Below are 20,463 nucleotides of genomic sequence, written 5' to 3'. Positions count from 1 at the left end.
ACAAAGCTAGGAACATAAATACTCACCAATAATTCTAAAAGTTTACATCTGAAGCAACAATAGACAGCAACTTGTTTTGCCAAGGGAGCAATTCTTAAAATTTAAAAGAGCTTACTTCTCAAACATAAACATAAAATACAAATATGGTTATAAATATAAATATTAGTGTAAAGTAGCTACTATGATAGATAGCTTGTTTTCAATGTAAAGATACTACCAAAAGAGTTTGCAACTTCTAATGTGAGGCAATACCAGCTATGGAACAGATATACAAGCTACCAACAACTCCAGTTTAAGCACATCACAAAAAGAAACTTGAGGCAGGAAAGTAACTTGCCCTCCTCTCAAGAGGAAATTATATCTCAAATATTTAATGCAGTCAAACATCAGAAGTATGACTGGTCAATTACAAAATCTAAAAAGCTTTAGTACTTTCTCAAGGAAAATTAAGGGAAAGTTTTCCTTACACCAATATGAAGAAAAGCAAAACCTGAGAGATAAAAGTGTGAGATGCTTTTTCTTCCACTGTATGATTGCAAGAACTAAAGAAACATGTTATCTCAATATATTATTTATTTCACCAATACACCAAGAATGCAATTCATCACCCATTCTAAAATGTATTCTATCACATTTCATAGTGCTGTAACACTGGGAATTATGCAGTGTTTCCAATAAATACATTCACACTCATTTAAACACACTCCAAATGCTACATAGACCTTTAATATTAAGAGCTAGTTTTTTTCCTGATTTGCCTTCTATAAAGAAATCCTTCTGAATCCCCAAGTACCATGTGGACAGACCTAAAAACAATACAAAAATAAAAGCAGCACAGTTAAACAAATATGGGTTCATGTCAGTTAAACTATAGTTTGGACTGGAACGCCACATTAAACATATTCACAGTTATTTGATAGATGGCAGATGCTAGATTTTCCTACCAGTAAAATAAATTATTAAAAACTGCAAGTATCAACTCTTCAGAGTTTGGGGGTTCTAGCTATACTATTATCTCCCTACTATAAAAGCTCTGTATCTTGATTACAAATTAAGTTGCTACTATCTAGCAAATAAATTGAAGACAAATATTTGTTGGCATTTTTTGTTTGGAGATAATATAATAAATTCCCTGCTTTCAACTTCATATAATGCTGCTGTTATCAGAGTTCTATCTGCTATTTGATTTCAGCAGAATTGGGAAATGTCAGAACACGGCATCTTGCTAACACAACCAGTCACTTCAGCTGCATCTGCAGCTGCACAGGCAATCACAAACAGCATCCACTGATGGGTCAGGAGGGCAAAACAGGAAAAGCAGTGAAGTGCATGCCAGGGAGGAGGCTGCTACTGAAACACTCCATAGTATTTTTGTCCACATTTTGAAGTGCTTGGTGGAAAACTATGAGGGTGCAGAAGTGCCATAAAAATGATTCAAGAATCAGAAAGGTACCTTAAAATGAGAGGCTTAGGGAATTCGATGTGTTTAGTTTTTCAGAGAGGTTGAGAAGTGAGATGATTACAGGATATAAGTACCTTCATAGGGGAAAGATACTACAGGGTGGTGAGAAGGGAGTATACACAACAGAGTAAGACCCAGTAGCTGTAACAAGAGACCAACTATATCCAGATTTTAAGAAACTGTGGCTTTATTTCAAAATACTGAAAGGTTCCAAATGAACAAGAAAAATGCTTCCTTTCTTGATGACATTTTCAAAGAAAGAATAAATACCCTCCTGGAAGAAATGAATTGATAAAACTTTTCCTAGATCTGGCTAAAAAATTTAAGTGACTAATGATAAACAAAAGGCTTTAATTGCCTTCTGAAGAGGTAAAAGCTATAAATTTACACAATGCTGAAGAGTTGTCAGGCATACCCTGAAAAGGATGAATGGGGAAGCATTAAGGGACATGTGGTACTTAAGTGAAGTGTCATGGTCCATACATTACCTGAAGGGCTTTACTGGTTCAGACCAAGGTTCCAATACCCTGTTTCTGACCAAGGCCAAATGACATCTGGAGATGACAAAAACAGGTCAAGCACACGGTTACATACATCACCCACCTACTTGCAAATTCACAGATTAATGAATTTTCAGATGAATGATTTTTCTACTCCTAGTTCATCTAAGCATTTTAATGATCATTTCATGTTGTGGTATTGTGTTCTACAGTTCACCAGAGTTTGTTCCAGCATTTCTGAGGCTATCCAGCAACAGCTAATTTTTTATTCTTTTCTGCTACTTGTATAACAGTGATTCCTTGCTCACTTTATCCATACTTATAGACTGCTACCATTCCCTTTCTGACATGTTTTCCCAAGTCTGGTGAGTCTTGGTCTACTTAATCATTCCCCATAATGGCAGACTCTTCATTTCTTTAATTATTCTCAGTAGCCACAGATCTTTTCCAAGTCTGCTATAAACTTTTCCATGATGAAGGACAAGAAAGACCAACACAGCAGAACTGCTGCATCCAACACAAAACTAAATATTCTCATGTGGTTCATCATTTGTTTTTAACATTCATTTTTGACTACTGTCGAGAATTGATCAGCAGTTTCCATAGAGATAACTTCTGTAACCGCAAGAACCCCTGCTTCAGTGAGGACAGCCAATTTAGAATTTAACATATGTAAACTGGAGATTGTTTTTCTCTTAATACATTAGATATGACAAGTTTCACCTGCCATTTTCCAGTCACCCTGTATTGTGAGATTCTTCTCCTGAAAAGCTCATTATCATCCAACAATGCACAATAATCTCTAAACAAACAGGAAAGTACATATCACAAGCTCAAACTGTGAATTAATGTTCAGTAAAATATTCAAGTAACAATTCTAATCAGTCTTTAAAAGATTCAGATTTTTTCCTAGCTAATTAACAACCTAGGAAGACTTTTAAAAAACATTACAAATCCCATTCAGCTACCATTCAGCCCTCTCTCTAAAGCACTAGAAGAAGCAGAAATCAGATGTAAATGAGGAGATACCTGCAGAGGTCACACTATGTGGTTATTTTTCAAAAGCCCACACAGCCCTAACGCTCAATGACTTAAGCTCTGCTATTCAAAATGCATTAAAACTGTTCCCAAATGATAGCACTTTTTGTTTGTTTTTATTAAACAGACCTCTTTATAATTTAGGTTTAAATGTGCATATACACTGGAATAAAATGCAAAAGCATTCCCTGGATACCACTGTATCCAGTGTGATTATGTTAGAAACTTAAAAAATCTAATTGCAGAAAGATACTCGAGATCATCAGTTTCACTGTTAACAACTATCTACTCACAAGACACCAAATCCCCCAGATTTAAACCAACCCTACCATGTAGCTTTACCGAAGACTGATCAAGCAACGGGGATTTTTTAACTTGAAACTACAGCTAGAAAAACTTTTACAATGTGATGTTACAGTGTTGAGACCATACAGCTTCAGTCAGCCTGGTAGCAACTGTCCTTCCTCAAAGTGCCGTGACGCCATACAATAACAATTTCTTTTGGGATGAACGCAGCAACAGCACAAAGGCAATGGGAAAGGGAGGAACATCAAATTCACTGTCCAGTTCCTATCCCATTTCAGCAAATCCGTGCCTAACTTGCCTTTATAACTTGCATGCAACAATACATCTATTTAGTACTTTATGTTCTCCTGATAACGCCACTTTCTGTAAAAATTTATGCCACATGAGACTGTATCCTCCTGGACTCATTTTGTTCCCAACCATTTGTGAAATTATTAACCAACTGGTTTTCATGTGCACTGGATAAGAACAACCACTTTGTACATTTAAAGTTTTCAGAACTTCAGTTTTTTTATAACCGGTTTTCTGTTTATTTGTTTGATTGGAGGCACATTTTCCTGGAATAAATTTCACTACAGTAGAATTTAAAAACATGGTTCACACAGACATGACTACAATTATATTATTTGTTGGTTTAATGTTCAATTTATATTTTGTAGTTTCCAAAACAGAAAAATCTGTTCAGAGACTGTAAATTTAACAGGTTCTAAACTACTTGGACCTAGTGAGTTCCTATTCTTCCCTAAAGCCAAGCTTGCACAGACTCTTGGCGTCTTTCAGTTGTCTGTCCTCACCCTGCAGGTTATGTCTAAAAATACAGTAATTGTATTACTACATATACAGAGCTGTACATTTGAGTGCCCAGGCTAAATCAGCTTAAGATGGCATTTGTAACTGAAACTCGTTTCCTCTGAGGGATTACAAACACTTTGCCACGTTCTGGAGCAACAGGTTTATGACAGTAGAGGTAAAAGGACAAGTGAGACTGGAAAGCATCAAAAATTCTACACTGTTATTCTGACCTTCTGTACTTCCTTTGTTTTCAGAACCAGACTTTGAAAAAAACCACCCCCAGACTTTGTGTATGTTTTCTTATTAATTTTTTCACCCTCTTTTTCTCAGAGGGAAAAGTTCTCTCATTAACTCTAAGTCCTGACTTCATTAAACTTACAACATTTTTAGAGTAGCAGTAAGGCTTTGCAACAACCCCAACATGGGGAATAATTAATACGCAGCAGCTTTTAATTTCATCATCTGGTAAAGGGAGGAGAAATTGTCCCTTGTTCTAAGTTTCTTATATTTATCATTACTGAGAAACCTAAAGTTGCACTTACAAGTGTATTTGTTAGTTGGCCTGTGATAAGTGAAGCACCAGACCACAAAGAAACCACAAAAAATTTGTATTCATTCATACAGGATTATTCAGTATCTCTCCTCTCCTATCACTTTATTCTGAAGCAAGCTGGCAGTCTGCTTCCATGAATCATGTCTACAAAGGTCTGCTATCCATGCACACAAATGTCAGTGAAGTATTCCATTTGCAGTATCTCATAAGAGGTTTTTAGTGAAGTCCCTCCCTTACTGCTCCACAAATTCCAGTAAGAAAAATACTACAGCAAGTTTTTCACTTAAACATAACACCATATATTGTCATTAAAAAAAGAACACTGTTAAAATATGATCAATTTCAGTTCTGTGGTTTCAGATCAATATAGCAAGTCTTCAACAAAGAAATAAGACTCCTTGAAAGACTACATTTCATATTTGCAGACACAGGGGGGATAAAAAAAATATGGAAAAAAAATCAATATATGAGAGGTTGTTTTCAAGAAGGTTATGAAATGTTATCATCTTACAAGCAATTTTACATGCCTTTTCTGTTACCAGCATCATTTACTGTATGCTGTGCTCCTAAGCTGACTTTATTTTACTTACTGCTGAGTAAGTGGCATTCAAGCTGCTCACAGGAAAAAGCATGGAAGTGTCAAAAGCAGGCTAAATTCCTGAAATAGCCAGTGAGCTCCTGAGACTGACAAACTACAGCTTATTTAAGAATAATAATAAGCATAACATATTTGCCTATCTACACATTAAACATTGGAAAGTCTTTAATAGCATGACTTTATGATGAGGTACTGCACAGAAATTATACACTGTACCCAAAACAGTCATCAGTCTCCTCAACATATGCTCTCCTCTGAAATGTTAGTTTAATAAGCTTACTTCCAATTAATGTAAAAAGCACCTAACTCTATAAAGGTTTCACTTCAATGCATACTGAACATAATTTATTAAATAATTAACAATCCATATGGACTAATAACTAAAAATATGTCATCAAGTCATTTAAGCCCAACTATAAAGATTCTCTCAGCACGAGGATGCTTACAGGAATTTAAGGGAAGAAATCTCTCCTAATTTCATGTGAAATACAATGGAACAAATGACAGAAAGACCTGTAAAACTCTGCAGCCACTTCAGGACAACACAATAACAGAGTCATGCTTAAACCTGCATCATAAATGCAGCACTTCAGAAACATCAGTGAGTTGTGCATCAACCAACTAGCTGGTGAGAAAGAGGCTCACAGGAGCCAAGTTCATGTCCCCAGAGAGGCTGCAGTGGCCTGAGTGACCTGGCTCATGCAAACCCAATACATGTAGCTTCAACAGGGTAAGGGACACTAAGCAGTTCTATGTGAGGTGGCACAAGGATACCAATACAGTTTATAGCAACACTTATAGAGTCCATAGCAAGACTTATCAAATTTTGTGAAGAACTACCAAGTTTAAACTCAAATATAAACACAAACAGTGGCTTTTTGTACACATACAATGTAATGTCACATACCTGCAACACACTTGTGAAGGACATGGATCAAACACAGACTGTATTGTTTCTGTATTAGGATGGTTCTTTCAGGTATTTTAAAAATACAAAGACTTTGTCATTTTCACGTACACATAAGCTGATCAGCTACATCCTTGTGACTGCACCGAGAAGGGAGCAGAGGCAGAAGAGCTACTGAAGGCTTCCATGCTCAATGGCCTACAGTGACCCATACCATTAATAGTAACCTCCTGCCATCATGTCATCACTTGTATTGCTATGAATCATCCCAAGGCCCTACAGCCCCAATCTTCCTGCTGCTTCACATACAGACTACTAAAAATGTGGAAAAATTACACCGCCCAACAGACTGCTTTATGTGATTGTTACTTCAGGTTAAAAACTGCCCTTTATAGTCTGTAAAAGTTTTTCTGTTCAGTCAGTGGTTCACAAATTAACCTGTAAAACAGTAGAAAGCTCAATAAAACTGCTCTTCATTCTAGCATTGTAGCTAAGGCTGACAAAGCATAAAAAAGAAAATTTCCACAAAACACACAAACAAGGAAAGTCCTGAGCACTTTGTTGATCCAGTGGCTAATAGACCACTCAAGGCAAGAAATCTTAAGTCTTACATCAGGCTATTTTTTATTAAAATAAATAAATAAAAGCCCAACCAACTTTTACATTTGTAAGATCACTACTGCTGTCAAGAAGCAGTGTAAAATAAAATAACAGCACGAAGATGTGTTATGATTGCAATAAGCTTAGTCATAGTTTGGAAAAGAGCAAACTTACTTGTTTTCTAAAACTGTTAGAGAAAAACAGCCACACTTACCAAGGATACTTTCGCCAAGTAATTCATATGCTTTTTGGTACTTGCTTATAATTCATGGATGATAAGCCTCCTAAAAACTTTGCATTTGGTAATAATTTCAGCGCCACACTTTTCAAGGAACGTTGTGATACTTTTAGCTAATTTTGACCATGCACTTAGATCAAACAGGATGCAGTGATAGACTTAAGAAAATAATTATCCTCAAATCATTAAGTTCTTTTTACCTACAAATTGCTCAAAATCAAGATCCTTTGCTCTGAAACCAAAGAGAACACTCAACACCTCTATGAGGTTCTCCCTAGAAAGAGAGACCTCATTAGGATACACCATCTTCCCACATTCCATCTTTGACAGAATGCCGTGCTTAAAATCAAATCACCATATATACTACATATCAGAGGAAAATTATGAAGGATGCAATTGAAATTACACAATAGAACAAGACCAGTCAAGTTTGAAATCAATGCATTTTAATACTTAAATATCACAGGCTTTTTTTTAGTTCCTCAAATTCATTGCAACAAGATTTTGACCAAATGAAAAAGAACAATCTCTTTATATGGTTTTATGTTACTACATAGTTAACCATCACTAAAACTTTAAACTACCTGGTAGACCTGCCTGATCCATATTTGTAAGGACTAGGCATTTTTTCTATAGAAAAGCTAATTTAATTGTGGAACCTGTTACAACAAAGGTCAAAGGATTTTAAGAAAATTTGCCGAGTTTGTAGACAAGTAATTCCATCGAGGCCAGAAAACTCATCCAAATCAATTCCTGGCTGAGAAGATGTTCATATACATTTCTTTTGCAGAGTAATTATCTCTAGAGTGCCATCTCATGTTTATGTTTACATACAAACACTTAACATACATTAAGTAAAAGATGTAGGAACAATAATATTATTTCATATTCCTGCTGCATACATGAATACTTGACAGATTTTGTTGCTTACGTGTCGTGTTGTCAGACATTCAGCAGGTTCTCATACTTAGGCACATTGTGTTATTTTTATTTCCACATTAAGATATATAATGAGAAGAAGCAAGTCTAAAAAAAGTTAACCATTTTTCCTAGATTCATTCTTGAAAACTAGAATCTCAATCTCACTTAACATTTAAAACCTTTTCTCATCACTTCCATCAAAACAACAGTCTTGTATGACTATATTATAGCACCAGTTTAACAAATTTATTACATATATATCATTACTTACTGCAAAACAATATGTGCTTTCAACTGCAACCTTGACACAAGCTGCCATCCCCAAAGTGTGCACATATTTAAAACCTCCACATAATCACCAATAATGCTCCTTAGTCATTCAGTTTCCAAAGGCTTTTTATTGTGGATTTAAAAAAAGATAAAAAAACCTCAGACATCTTTCACTATCTTCATTCTTCCTTCACACTTTTTAAAAAACCTGATATCTGAATAATTTATCATCTATTTCTCTTTCTTAATTCTCATTAAGACTGCCTTGCAATCTGCACTCTGCAATCACACTTAAGTAGGCACATAAAAATCAGTAGAAACAATGGTTTGGGTTGCTCCAGCAACCACAAATGTTTAAAAAAATGTCCCCGCAAGCACGTCAGCGAGACCATATTTTTCAGAGTATGGTTTGGAAAGCACAGCCAGGAAAACCAGAAGAGAATACATTTAAATGTTTTGCTGTTTGATTTATCGTTTCTTTGTGCTAAACCAATACTTCAATTTTACACTGGTTTTTCATATAAGAAAGGGGTTTAATGGCATTGTAAAGGGTAAACGACAAAGCAATAGGAGTCAGAAGTAAGTACATTTTCTGGGTGTTAAACTAGTGAAGCCAGACTTGGAAATAAGCATATTCTCCAATACTCACTGGTTTGGGGTTTTTTGGAATCAAAGACTGTGGGGTAGCTCACAAACACAAAAGGTGCACTGATCCTCACATACACATCCTTTCTTCTTCTCTTACCCTCTCTAAAAAGTAATTTTCAATATTCTCCTCTAGGTCTGACCATGTGATTACAAGATAAATTTGCCCTTAGGCCAAATTCACTTAACACACCTCAGGAATAACCAAGAAGCCTGACTAGCATCCTCTACAATTTTTTTCTGGGCTGGATGAAGGGATGGTTGTCCCTTCCTGTCCAGAAGTAAACATATGCCATCTCTGCAGTTCAAGGCCCAAAGCATTAAACTCAAGTGAAATCAAGAGTGCTTTAAGTTCATGCTCCAAGCTCTGATTCCTGCTGGTGGAGGAGCTCTGGTCACTACCCTTGCTATCACTGGGGTGATATTCTCCTACCTGAGTGCCAGGTACACTGCTGGGAGAACACTTCATGCATCCTCTGCTAACTTCACAGCTTCTCCAGCTCTCTTATGCCCCTCTATGACAGGAAGAAATTTTACTTCAACCATTCCAAAAATCTTTCCTCAAAACACATATTCCTTAATAAAAGCAGCTCCATCTGAATCCTGTGTAGAAGGTTTTACATAACCCTAACTGCTTTGGCCATTGAATAGTTTCACAGATAAAATTCAAGACTGTACCAGACATGACAGGTCATAAACACTGCGGTGTTTAATTGTAAGCTTGGACAGGTATTTCTGGTCATTCAGCCTGTGTTTTTGGCTAAGCATGCATGTTTGTGGGGCAGTTAAGGACTAGAATAAATATTACTAGTCCACCAGAAAATAAGGCATTAAGGTACTTTTAGTCAAAAACACCTGACTACTGCATACACATTCAACACAGACAAGCCCTTAATTACCAGCATAAATCAAGTAGTATGCTAGAAATTTTATAGGATGCTTTTAATAGCTTGATCAAACAAAAATATTAAATACACTCCTGTTGAGGTTAACTTTAAAGCTAAAGAGGCTCTGAGAAAACATTAGAGCAAGTTTTGCCCTCACTCAAACTGGCAGCAGCAGTGCAATTCAGCACATTGGATTACAATGTGGACAGCAAAGGGAGAGACACTCAAAAGTGTTTTTAAAAAAAATATTTGTTTGAGAAAAATAGAAAGACAATAAATTTACAAAACATTCCAATTCCTCCTAAGTGCTCATACACCAAAAGGTCATTTTATGACAGGAAGTCTTCAAACAGCAAATATACATCTACCCTTGAAATCCTGTTTTTCTAAGTAAAATGGAGTTAAAAAATATACTCTCTCCAATCCCAATATACACAGTTTTAAGTCACCAAACTGGACAGCAAGATCTAATCACTTCACCATAAAACAGCAAACTATTTATTAGGTTCTTACCTTCAAAAGCTTACCTTGTTAGCAGAATCAACAAACTTAATACAAAATTATTACTATGACTAAAAATCTATTAAAACACACTGAATTATGCTCAGATAAGGAGGAGGGCTTTGCAAGAGTCTTTTTTTTGGTTTAAATTAAAAAAAAAAAAAAGGGGCGGGGGGGGCAGGGGGAGAGGGGCAAACTCTAAGACATTCAATATTCCCAAAGGCACTAATTTGATTATGGGAAAACATTTTAGTTCTATGGCCATTTCAGTTCATAGGGTAATGTATCAAGAATATAATTATACTGTAGGTATTTGCCAGGAAAATATCTTTTCACACTTTTTAACCGTGCACACTGCTGAAGGCTTACTGACAAATGAGATGCTGAAAAACCTTGGCTCTGAAGCTCTCACTGGGAAGTGCAGCTGAACTAAGATTCTCCCAATGAAACACTTCACGCAACACCAGCATACAAAAACTCTGACATTATGACTTTGTTTCAAAAAATTCAGATCCTCATACAAGCTATTTTCTGTGCCACATACAGAACCACATCTTCACAAAGTGATCATACATTTGTGCTCAAGGGTGTTTTGGTCAGGAGACAGGGTATACTGTTTTTGTCCTTCAGCTTGGGAATAAAACTCTGTGAGATACTAGCTGCAGACAACGGAAGGACATAGCTGGACTCAGCTTTTGTAAATATTAATCCCCTTTTCTTGAAAGAATAAAAACTTTTAAATTACACCATCCAAATAAACCTCCTCAAATGACATCTGTCACTCAAATACTGAAGGAGCCAAAATCCTAGTGCTTTCTTTCATTATTAAGGTAATTTTTTGTCTATTTAATGTGTCAAATAAGATTCTATCATTTTCACATCCTACCTTTTGACTTTTACTCTAAGTTTCTAAATCCTTCTCAGAATTAGTGAAATTCTTTGCTTAGAATGAATAATCAGTATCAATTCTAATATCATCAATTGTCAAGATTTTGTGCATTAAAAACCAATTGCAAATTCCATGTTTTGCAAAAAGAGACTTGTCATTCCTCTGAAGCCCTCCATAGACTTCATGCAAAGAAATAGAAATATTTCAATGAAAATACAGATATGCTATTCATGCAATCATCCTGAATATGTCTGATAACAATATAGCCAGAAAAAAAAAAAAAAAAAAACAAATATTGAAAGAGGAAAGATACACATGGAAAAGATTCAAGGGGAAAAAAATATTCATCCACCCTTCACTTTGCAGAAAAGTGAGATACATAAGCATTATCTTTGTCCAATTGCTTATCATTTTGCACCTTTGTCAAAGTGAAATTAAATGCTACTGATTTTCAATCTGCTGTCCAAGAAAGATCAGTCCTATACCACAACACCAGAAAACAGACAATGAGGGTGAGGAACATAGACACAGATCCTATTTATACTTCATAATATAAATTCATATACTCCATAATCCCTATGTATTTTATACATAATAGGAAAAAAATATGATAGTCTGAAAGAAAAGCCACTACAGAAGTCAATGGAGAATATATGCATTTTAATTTAAGGAACCTAAGAATCCCATCCCCACACTCTTTACAGTTTTACAGCAATTATGCACAAGGTTTGCATAAACACTTCAAAATCATCAAAAGCTGTTTTATCAAAACAGCACTTAAGTTTTACATATGTTTCAACACAAATTAGTATTCAGAATTAAACAGCAAGCTGATAAAAAAAAGGATGTCAGCTGTCATTTTAAACTCTAACCACATACAGAAAGTGGACATGAAGAAGGAAGGCAAGGACTGGGTCAAAGTGATAGAAAGGTTCTTTCCTAATACTTCTTGAAATTTATTTATCTTATTAATTCTTTCACTGTCCTAGACTTCTAGCTACTCGTGAATTTTATCAGTACCAGAAAGCTTAAATAATAATTATGATAACAGTAATGTTATTAAAACCATGATGATACAAGGATATTGCAAAGTACAGACAGCAATAATATGCTGAATACTAAAGACAATAAAAAGACACATGGATGCAGCTGGGCTCTCTGCAGGCACATCTGCAAACAACACCTGTATGGTAAGAGTATGCGCTTGATTACAGCCACAAGAAATTGAACTACAGCAATTAAATAATCCCTTGGTAACATGCAGACACTCAATATGAAGGCAGTCCCTGACACTCGGGGATATACCCTGCAGTACCACTGATGTCCTGATTGACAGCATAATCCTGACACAGAACTATACAAATACGTGCAACAGGAACGTTTCCATGAGTACCAACACTCGGAATGTTTAGGGAAGTGCCTGGGTGTCCTAACTATGTTGAGACAGACACGACTAGCGCCTTTGTCACCACACCTTTACTAAAAAGCTTTCATGTCTTCTCTCACTGGACTCCTCTCAGGCAATTGACTCCTTTCCTTGCAGGCAGCTCCACACAGCAATGACTCCTCTCTGCAAGTCCCCTTCTTTCTGCCTGACCGGCTAAACCTCAACCTGTCCCTTACCCAGCCGCCTAACCCTCTCTGTCCCCCTTGCATGAGTACACCCCCCTTACCTCCTCACAGCACTGCCAGTAAACTCCATCCCAAACTGCAACTGTCTCTTGACTAACTGACCCACTCTTTTATAACCCCCATCCTCATTGGGCAGGCAAGGCTGTTTCCACTCCTCAGCAATCAGTACAGCTGGTATTCTTTGGTAAAGATTGCCTTTTGTACTGTCCTTACAAACTGTTCTCCTACACCTGGGCATACCAAATTTAATCAGCATTAGCAGTTATTTTTATAGAGGCAATCATTGATAGAAATGTCAAATGGAGGGACTTGAGTTCTACAGAAATTAAAAGGCCAAGTGGAGAGGAACTGGGAGTGAATAAAGAACCAAGCTAGGCCAATTCTAGCCAGGAAAGAAGTTTGCTTCTCTCTCCTAAGTGGGAGAAGACTTCTCTGAATGCCACCATTCTCAAGATACTGGGCTTTGAATACAACTTCACAGAGCCACAGGTTTTCAGGAGAGTGGGCAATTCTAAGATAATGGGTGGGTTTGAGCACCACATGAAGCTGAGGGTTTGAAAGAGATACTGCCTGTCCCCCAGACTGAAGCTAAGAGTCTGTACATATTTATGAAAGGCTGCAGCCAGCTGGCCAAATTACAGATGCCTCTCTCAACACTGGAGTCCTTTCACTCAGTCTTTTATTTTTTACTTCCAGTTGAAAAAATAATGCAAATGCACATACTAATTCAGCTATTTTTCTACTGCATGGAACTCTCATTATGCTTGCCAGGCTAGTATTTCAGATATATAAACATATTTCAAGCAAAGCTCTTACCACTATTTTAATATTGCTTTGACAAAGTTTAAATACACTTTAGATAAGCAACAAAAACTACAGATTGCACACAGTTACACAAAAAGACTATCTTTTGATCCATTGAAGTGATAATACACGGAGGATTCCATATGCAAAAGCCATCTATTTCCTTAGGAGAAGCAAAAATTTGAGGGAAGGCGCTCATTATCAGATGACACGACCCTGTCTGGCCACAGTAAGTCTAGCTGTGAGTGACTCATGGCTGCCAGTCAGTAGATATGGAAATTACTTCTTCATGAACTGTTCAAATGTCCCTAACTTCAATAGCCAGGGGCAATACAAACCTATGTAAAGAAAAAAAAATCCAGCTTCAAATATGTTGAAAAACAGAAGAAAAAAAAAATTCTACCATTTATTTCACTTCACACGTGTATAGAACAACAGAATGGCTTGGGTTGGAATGGACTTCAAAGATCATTTAGTCCCAACATCCCCACCATGGGCAGGGACAGCTTTCACATGAGTAGGTTGCTCAGAGAAGTATAGAACCTGTCCTTAAACACTCCAAGGGATGGGATATCCTCAACTTCCCTTGGCAACCATAATAAACTAGAAAGCAGTGGTTTCATCTGTTACAGTAAATCCAAGGTTTACCTGGTTTAACAAGGTCTCTTTTGGACAGGCAGTATATAGATACTAGCCTCCAGTGAGAGCTAAGGAAAAAAAAGACGTAGGAACTTCTAATCATTAAATTTCAGAGGTCTATTGCAGATGTGAAAATTTCACTCACTTTTGCCATGCTCAGAGTAGAAAATAGACAAGAAAAACAAAGTGAGCACTGGTGTGCCATTTGGCCAGTTGTTTTAGTTTTGCTGTTGTTTTAGTTGCTTTAGCACAGAGTAAATAAAGGCATCAAATGTCGTTTTTTCTGATTTCCAGTAGTGTTATCACTTTTTCTTGTAGAGTGCTAAACACAGTGTGAAAACCTGCCGGGTATTTCATTATTGAAATAACCCAATTTATCTTCCTAAGTAAAAAAACAATGATATGGAAGAACAGGACGCAGAACTCGTTTGAACACTTTCTCCTGAAGTTGTTAGCCTTGAACTCACAGCTAAACTACCTTACAGCTATCATTACCAATTTTTAATATTGCATTAATTCACAATGAAGAAGAACACATCACTCACAGTCCTTTGACTGTCCCACAAGCCTTTTCTGTCCTGAAGAGGTGACTGCTAGCATGTCTCTTTTCCAGGATTTCTAGAGAGAATGGTATTGTAGTTCTTTCCATGTGCTCTTCAAACTTGAATTTGTGCCTAAGTAACATAGATATGTACTGGCCCAAATCTGACCTTTTTCAATGGAGAATCCAGAAAGACAGAGTGCCTTACCTGGTAATTACTTCGTCCACTGCCCACGGCTGGAGGGACTGGGAGTGACTTGGAGGTGCTTTATCTGTTTTCCCAAGTCCACTTAATCTCTCAGAACTGCCCTCAAAATTCCTCTAACAAAAATAGCCCCTGAGATAACCCTTCAGCACAGCATCTGCTATTAGAAGCGAAGGCACAGCTCTCAGCACATCACCAAATTTCCAAGTTATTTCATTACAAGCACAATGCTTGCAAAATAGGTCCAACAATACCGCAGTTTCTCACAAATAGCCTTTCAGAAGGGCAAAGATATTTTAGAAAGTTATGCCCCTTATTTCCACTGTTAGAACCAGCTGTTGGGGTACCAGCAGAAGGGGGTGAGATCAAGGCACAGACCCCAAGAGCAAGTCAGAGCTGTCTTGGTGTGTGCTTGGGAATGTGCAGGGCTCTGTACTAATCAAAGTTCAGACATTACCAATCTCACAGAAAATAGAACACCAACAGCTGCAACATTTATTACCCAAAAAGTTATAAAGAAACTAAAAACACAAACAACAACATAAATAAAAAGTAGAACAAAATTCATAAAATTGCTCAATAACACAGTTTTCAATGGGAAGTACAATTGTCATATAGTAGTTTAAAATTTATTCTGAAACCCTCTGGGACAACTGGAGGCATGGTGAAAGGGAATGGTAAGAGGGAACCAAGTGAAAAAGTATGATAAAACCAGCAAGACAAAGTGGAAGAAACTTCTCCACTGGATGGAGATATACTAAGGAAGCAGCATTAGAATTCTTATTTCAGGAAACCCAGTATACAATAAAACAGCTTCTGAAGGAATGCCTTGGGCTATTCAGCAGCAAATAATAATTACTGTGTAACAGGGCAATATTTAGAAAAAAATCTAGGAAATTATTTGCATAGCTGTGTGTGGCCAGACCTGCCAACAATCACAAACTCCTCTTTACAAATGTTCTATGTCCTTCTTTATAAATGCTCAATTACAAAAAATAACACTATGCTAAGGAACCATGGTGCTGTATTAGAAAACGTAATACGTTTTCTGAGGGATTTTCCAACAACATGCAACAGGAAGGCCTACAGACAGATTTCTTATTTCTAAATCAAGGAAACATGAAACACCTATCATTCCATCATCCCAAAAAAGCAAAAAATCTTGTACGTCCATAAAACGTAAGACTTAATAATTGGGAAGATAAATCCTTTAACTTCAAGGGAACAGTGTTTTTTTAAGCACACAGTGCTTAGAAAGACACTACCCCAGAAAGGGTCACATATGCTGGTAAACTACCTTAATTTTTTTTTTAAATCTGGCAATAAATCACCAATTAAATTTTCTTTCCTGGGGTAATGAAAAGAGCCTAAGTTTTTCAAATGATTTAAGTATTTTTAAACAAAAAAACCTGAAAATGTAAAATATTAAGGACTTCTTTTAAATAACAGACTTCTACACACTGAATTCAAGGAGCTGAATTAACAGATATGAGCCATTATTTTGTTTACCACTTAACAGAAGAAACACTCCCACATTACAGTAAGAAGTTTTCCAACATGATCTGAAGCAGGTTCAATCCTTGCTTTCCCTGTTATGGTACATTGTGTTTCTCAAAGACTTTTTCCAAATGCAATATGTAAACATTATCAAAGTGCTAGAAAGTAGCATTAGTATTTCATTTTCTCCCCACCAAAAAGCAATCCTTCTCCATGTCCTATCCTCACCTTCTCTCATCAATCCTACAGACTTCAATCCTCAAATGAGACACTGTCTTCTCCCACTTCCCTGGCCAAACCTGAATTGATTCCAGTGCTTGGTGATGTAAAACACTATTATTTAACAGAAGAACTAGAACACATATGAACTTCCCTCTTCCTTCTCCCCACCAATAAATCACAAAATCATGGGGAGGGAAGAGAAGATAGGGATGGATTACATTCAGCTGGACCATTTTTTTGATCCAACTCACAATAAATACTAATGAGATGGCATGGTACACATTAAACATGGTAAATGCTAGGTCAATTTATACCAAAGGCAGAGCTGCACTCAGTAGGCTTCCAAAACCCAAAAGAGGCAGTCAGACATGACTTCTGTTCTCCTGTTCCAGAAACGTTAACATTTGCCTTTCATGTGCAGTATTCGCTATTAGGGCTGTGCATTCCTAGAGCTAACAGACACACACCTACTCCAGGCTTAAATAAAAACATTAAAGTTCTCACTGGCAGTTAGGGGCAGTTTAGTCTGGAGAGCATGCTAATTTATCATATGAACCTGAAAATAATACGAAAGATTAATATCTGTAGGTAGAAAAATACCAAAATACAAAAAAAACCTTCAAATTGTTCACACTCTGCTTGTGATCTCACCACTACAAACTATTTGTAAAAAGCTGCAAAGAAGTTAAAATTAATATTTTTATTTACTTTTTTTTGATTAGGAAATTATTTTTCATATGAAAAAGCCCACAGGTTTACAAATATCCTTTTAAAGAATCATAGCAATTTTGTCACAAAAAGCAGTAGCAGCATTTGTGATGGTCATTTGCTTATATGCCCTATACTTCTCAACTAAGAAGTCTGCCATGGTGACCAAGTTTACCCATATAAACTCTTACAGAAAAGAAAGAGGTTCCCCTTCTATTTTCACCCAGAAACTTGCTCAAATTTCACCTTACAGGCAAGATTAAATTTAAAGTTATTAAACTGAAATTAAGGTCCCCAGCTGTTCACTACAGAATGTGGAGTTTCTCATATGTGAGGGATTTGGATAAAACCCTTTCTGTCTGAGAGTACAGTTGAACATTTTTAGAACTGTTGATAAGACTGCACAATTATTTTGCTATCAAATCTGAAGTCATTTGGTTTTCCTACCCAATGCCTAACTCTTACAAGAACTTTCCAAGATGACAGTTTATCATATGATATATCAATGCAAATGCATGGCAGAGCTCAAAACCCAGTCCCCAAGCGCTGTGCAACCAGACTTCTGACATAAAGCACCCACCAAAACACAACTGACAGACCAAAAGAGCTACTTCATCCTTACCCTCAAATCATAGGATCACACCACTCACACACACCGACACCATTCTTTTAGGGGGTAGGGAGAAAAATTAGCATTCAAGTGCATTAAGCCAATTAATTACTTTGATCTGGAGAAAACCATTTTTCATAATGCAGCTCAGTAGAAAGCTAATCAATCATGATGGCAAAAAAACAGCCGTAATGAAATTTTAGTATTTGCTAGCCATAAAATACATACCAAATGATAAGAGAAACATTCAGACAGCTAGAAGCTTTTTAACAAAGCATACTCTCACACTAGAAACTGGAACCCGAGTTCAAAGCTGCTGCAGAAAGTCCTTTTCCCCTTCCTTCTGTGGGTTTTGGAGAGCCATTAGTAAGCTCCACACAAAGCAAATCCTTCCATCTTACTTTTAAGAAACTTCACAATAGTTTTCCCTTCCCCTTAAGAAATAAAATCAGATTTTATAGTAATTAGATTCTTGTCCCAAAGCAGTATGAGTATTTTAATTCTCTCAATATGTAAGTTTAACGTGTACATTGAGTATATATTAAGAAGGAAGAAGTTTCACCAGCAGAATTCTATATTCTCATTCACATTATGTTATTCTTTTCATGCCAGGAGGTAGATTTCCCTAAAGTAACACACACTGTCAGCAACAGAAGCATTGAAGCCATGGCTATGAACCACTTTAAAGCAGATCTACACAAAATACCACTGAACCTTCAGCACTATGGCAACACTTGCTTGCTCTATCTTTCAATTTCATTCATTTTCTTCTTCAAATGTTTGTGTACAGTTATTGAGACCCGGCAAAAAAAGCCTCGATTATAATTGGTAAGAATTTTCAGTTGAGAAGTATATAGAGTAAGGGCTTCCCTCAACTCATGCAGTCAACCACAGCAATTTCCAGGGCCCTAATCACTGATATGCAGTTCAGAGAGAGTGAAGTGGAAAAGAAATACTGTGAAGTAAAATCCCAGTGGCATTCATACAGCTCAACATCAAGTTATGTGGACTCTGTTAAAAACTCATTGTTAAACTTCCCATGTCACTCAAATCCACTTCTACTGTTAACACCAGAAGGAACATGATGTGCACTTTTCTTCCTACAAACTTAAATTTACACTATTGACTACTGTTAATAATCTAAATATCTTAGTACAAATAATAGGAGAAAGCAAATCCACAATGTTTGCAAACCAGTTCCTTATCTTGTGTACACCAGAAGTCTCAGTGCTCTGTTTTCACAACTCGTAGGCACCACAACCTATGTTTTTCACATATTGGAGACCCTTAATTAAGCAATGTAAAATCTTTACAAGTTCTACAGCCTTACATACAACAGACAAAGTAGTAAGATGCTACCCACCAGGCAGATACTACTCTAAAAATATCCTTTTAAGGCAGGAAAAGTAGAAGAAATTTTACACAAGAGATTTCTGGTTCATTGCCATTCACTGAAGTACAGCTCAGTAACAGTCTAGGAAATCAGTAATTACACTCGGTAAACGCAGAAAATAACATCCTACATTAAATAAGAGTTAAACAATTTTTAACCTATTTGCCATTAAGAGCAGTATCTTTATCTTTCTTTTCTTTACACCGTGCTTTTCCATTACAGTCCCAAGCGTAAGTAAAACGTCTGAATCAGAAATCAGATGTGCAGAAGATGGCAATTCGCTGCAGCAGCAGCAGCAGCCGCCTCACTTTGGGCAGCACGGCCGCTGCTCTCCTCCCTCGCCAGGTGCCGGAGGAGCCCCGGCAGGCCGGCCGCTGCCCGCGGCCCGAGCACCGCGGCTCGTCCGACAGAACCCGTCCAGACACCACAGACACGTTAGAGTTCCCCGCTCTGACCTCTCACAGGTCTCCTAATCTCGCAGAACAAACAAACGAACTCAGAGGCCAAGGCTGCCGCGGACAGTCCCTCCTGCAGAGCGGCCCGCAGCGATCAGGTCCCGGCGCTGCCCCAGCCCGGCCGTGCCCTCAGCCCCGGCGCTGCCGCCCCCCGCGCCTCGCCCGGCCGCGCCCGCCGCCGCTCACCCAGCTTGCCGCGGGACTCCTCCAGCTTCTGGATCTGGTTCTCCAGGAACAGCACGGCCACCCCGAAGACCAGCACCGCCAGCAGCTGCAACTTGGGCGGCAGCATAATCCTGAGCAGCCCCATGAGCAGCAGCAGCAGCGCCGCCCGCCCGAGATCACGACATAACGCGGGGCCCGGCCCGCGGGGACCGGCGGGAGCCGCGGGGACGGCGCGGGCGACAGGGACGGAGGGAGCGCGGCCGGGGGCGCGGACAGGGCCCGGCGCCGCCGCTCTCACATCGCCGCGCGCACGGCCCGCAGCGCGCCCGCCCCGCCCGCGCGGCCCGGCCCGGCCCGGCCCGGCCCCCGCCGCGCCCCGCCCGCCCTGCGCGCGCTGCTCGGCAACCGAACGCCCGGCCGCGCGCCCGTCCCCGCCCCCGCCGCAGCCGCCGCCGCCGCCACCGCCGGGCCCCGCGGCGGGCCCC

General features: G+C 38.2%; 1 protein-coding gene across 1 annotated transcript in view; it reads right to left on the bottom strand.

Moving 5' to 3' along the window:
• The window catches only part of HS2ST1 (heparan sulfate 2-O-sulfotransferase 1), an 80,634-nt gene extending 60,330 nt beyond the window's left edge, over positions 1–20,304 (bottom strand). The window contains exon 1 of the mRNA XM_033067453.1: positions 20,000–20,304. Coding sequence (XP_032923344.1) covers positions 20,000–20,123 — 124 coding nt within the window. The 5' untranslated portion in view covers positions 20,124–20,304. The remainder of the gene's footprint in view (positions 1–19,999) is intronic.
• Positions 20,305–20,463: the final 159 nt, after the last annotated feature.

Source organism: Catharus ustulatus, chromosome 9 (assembly GCF_009819885.2).
Source record: "Catharus ustulatus isolate bCatUst1 chromosome 9, bCatUst1.pri.v2, whole genome shotgun sequence".
NCBI lineage: Eukaryota > Metazoa > Chordata > Aves > Passeriformes > Turdidae > Catharus > Catharus ustulatus.
The sequence above is the reverse complement of the archived record's forward strand: the minus strand, read 5'-3'. Positions and strand labels throughout refer to the sequence as shown.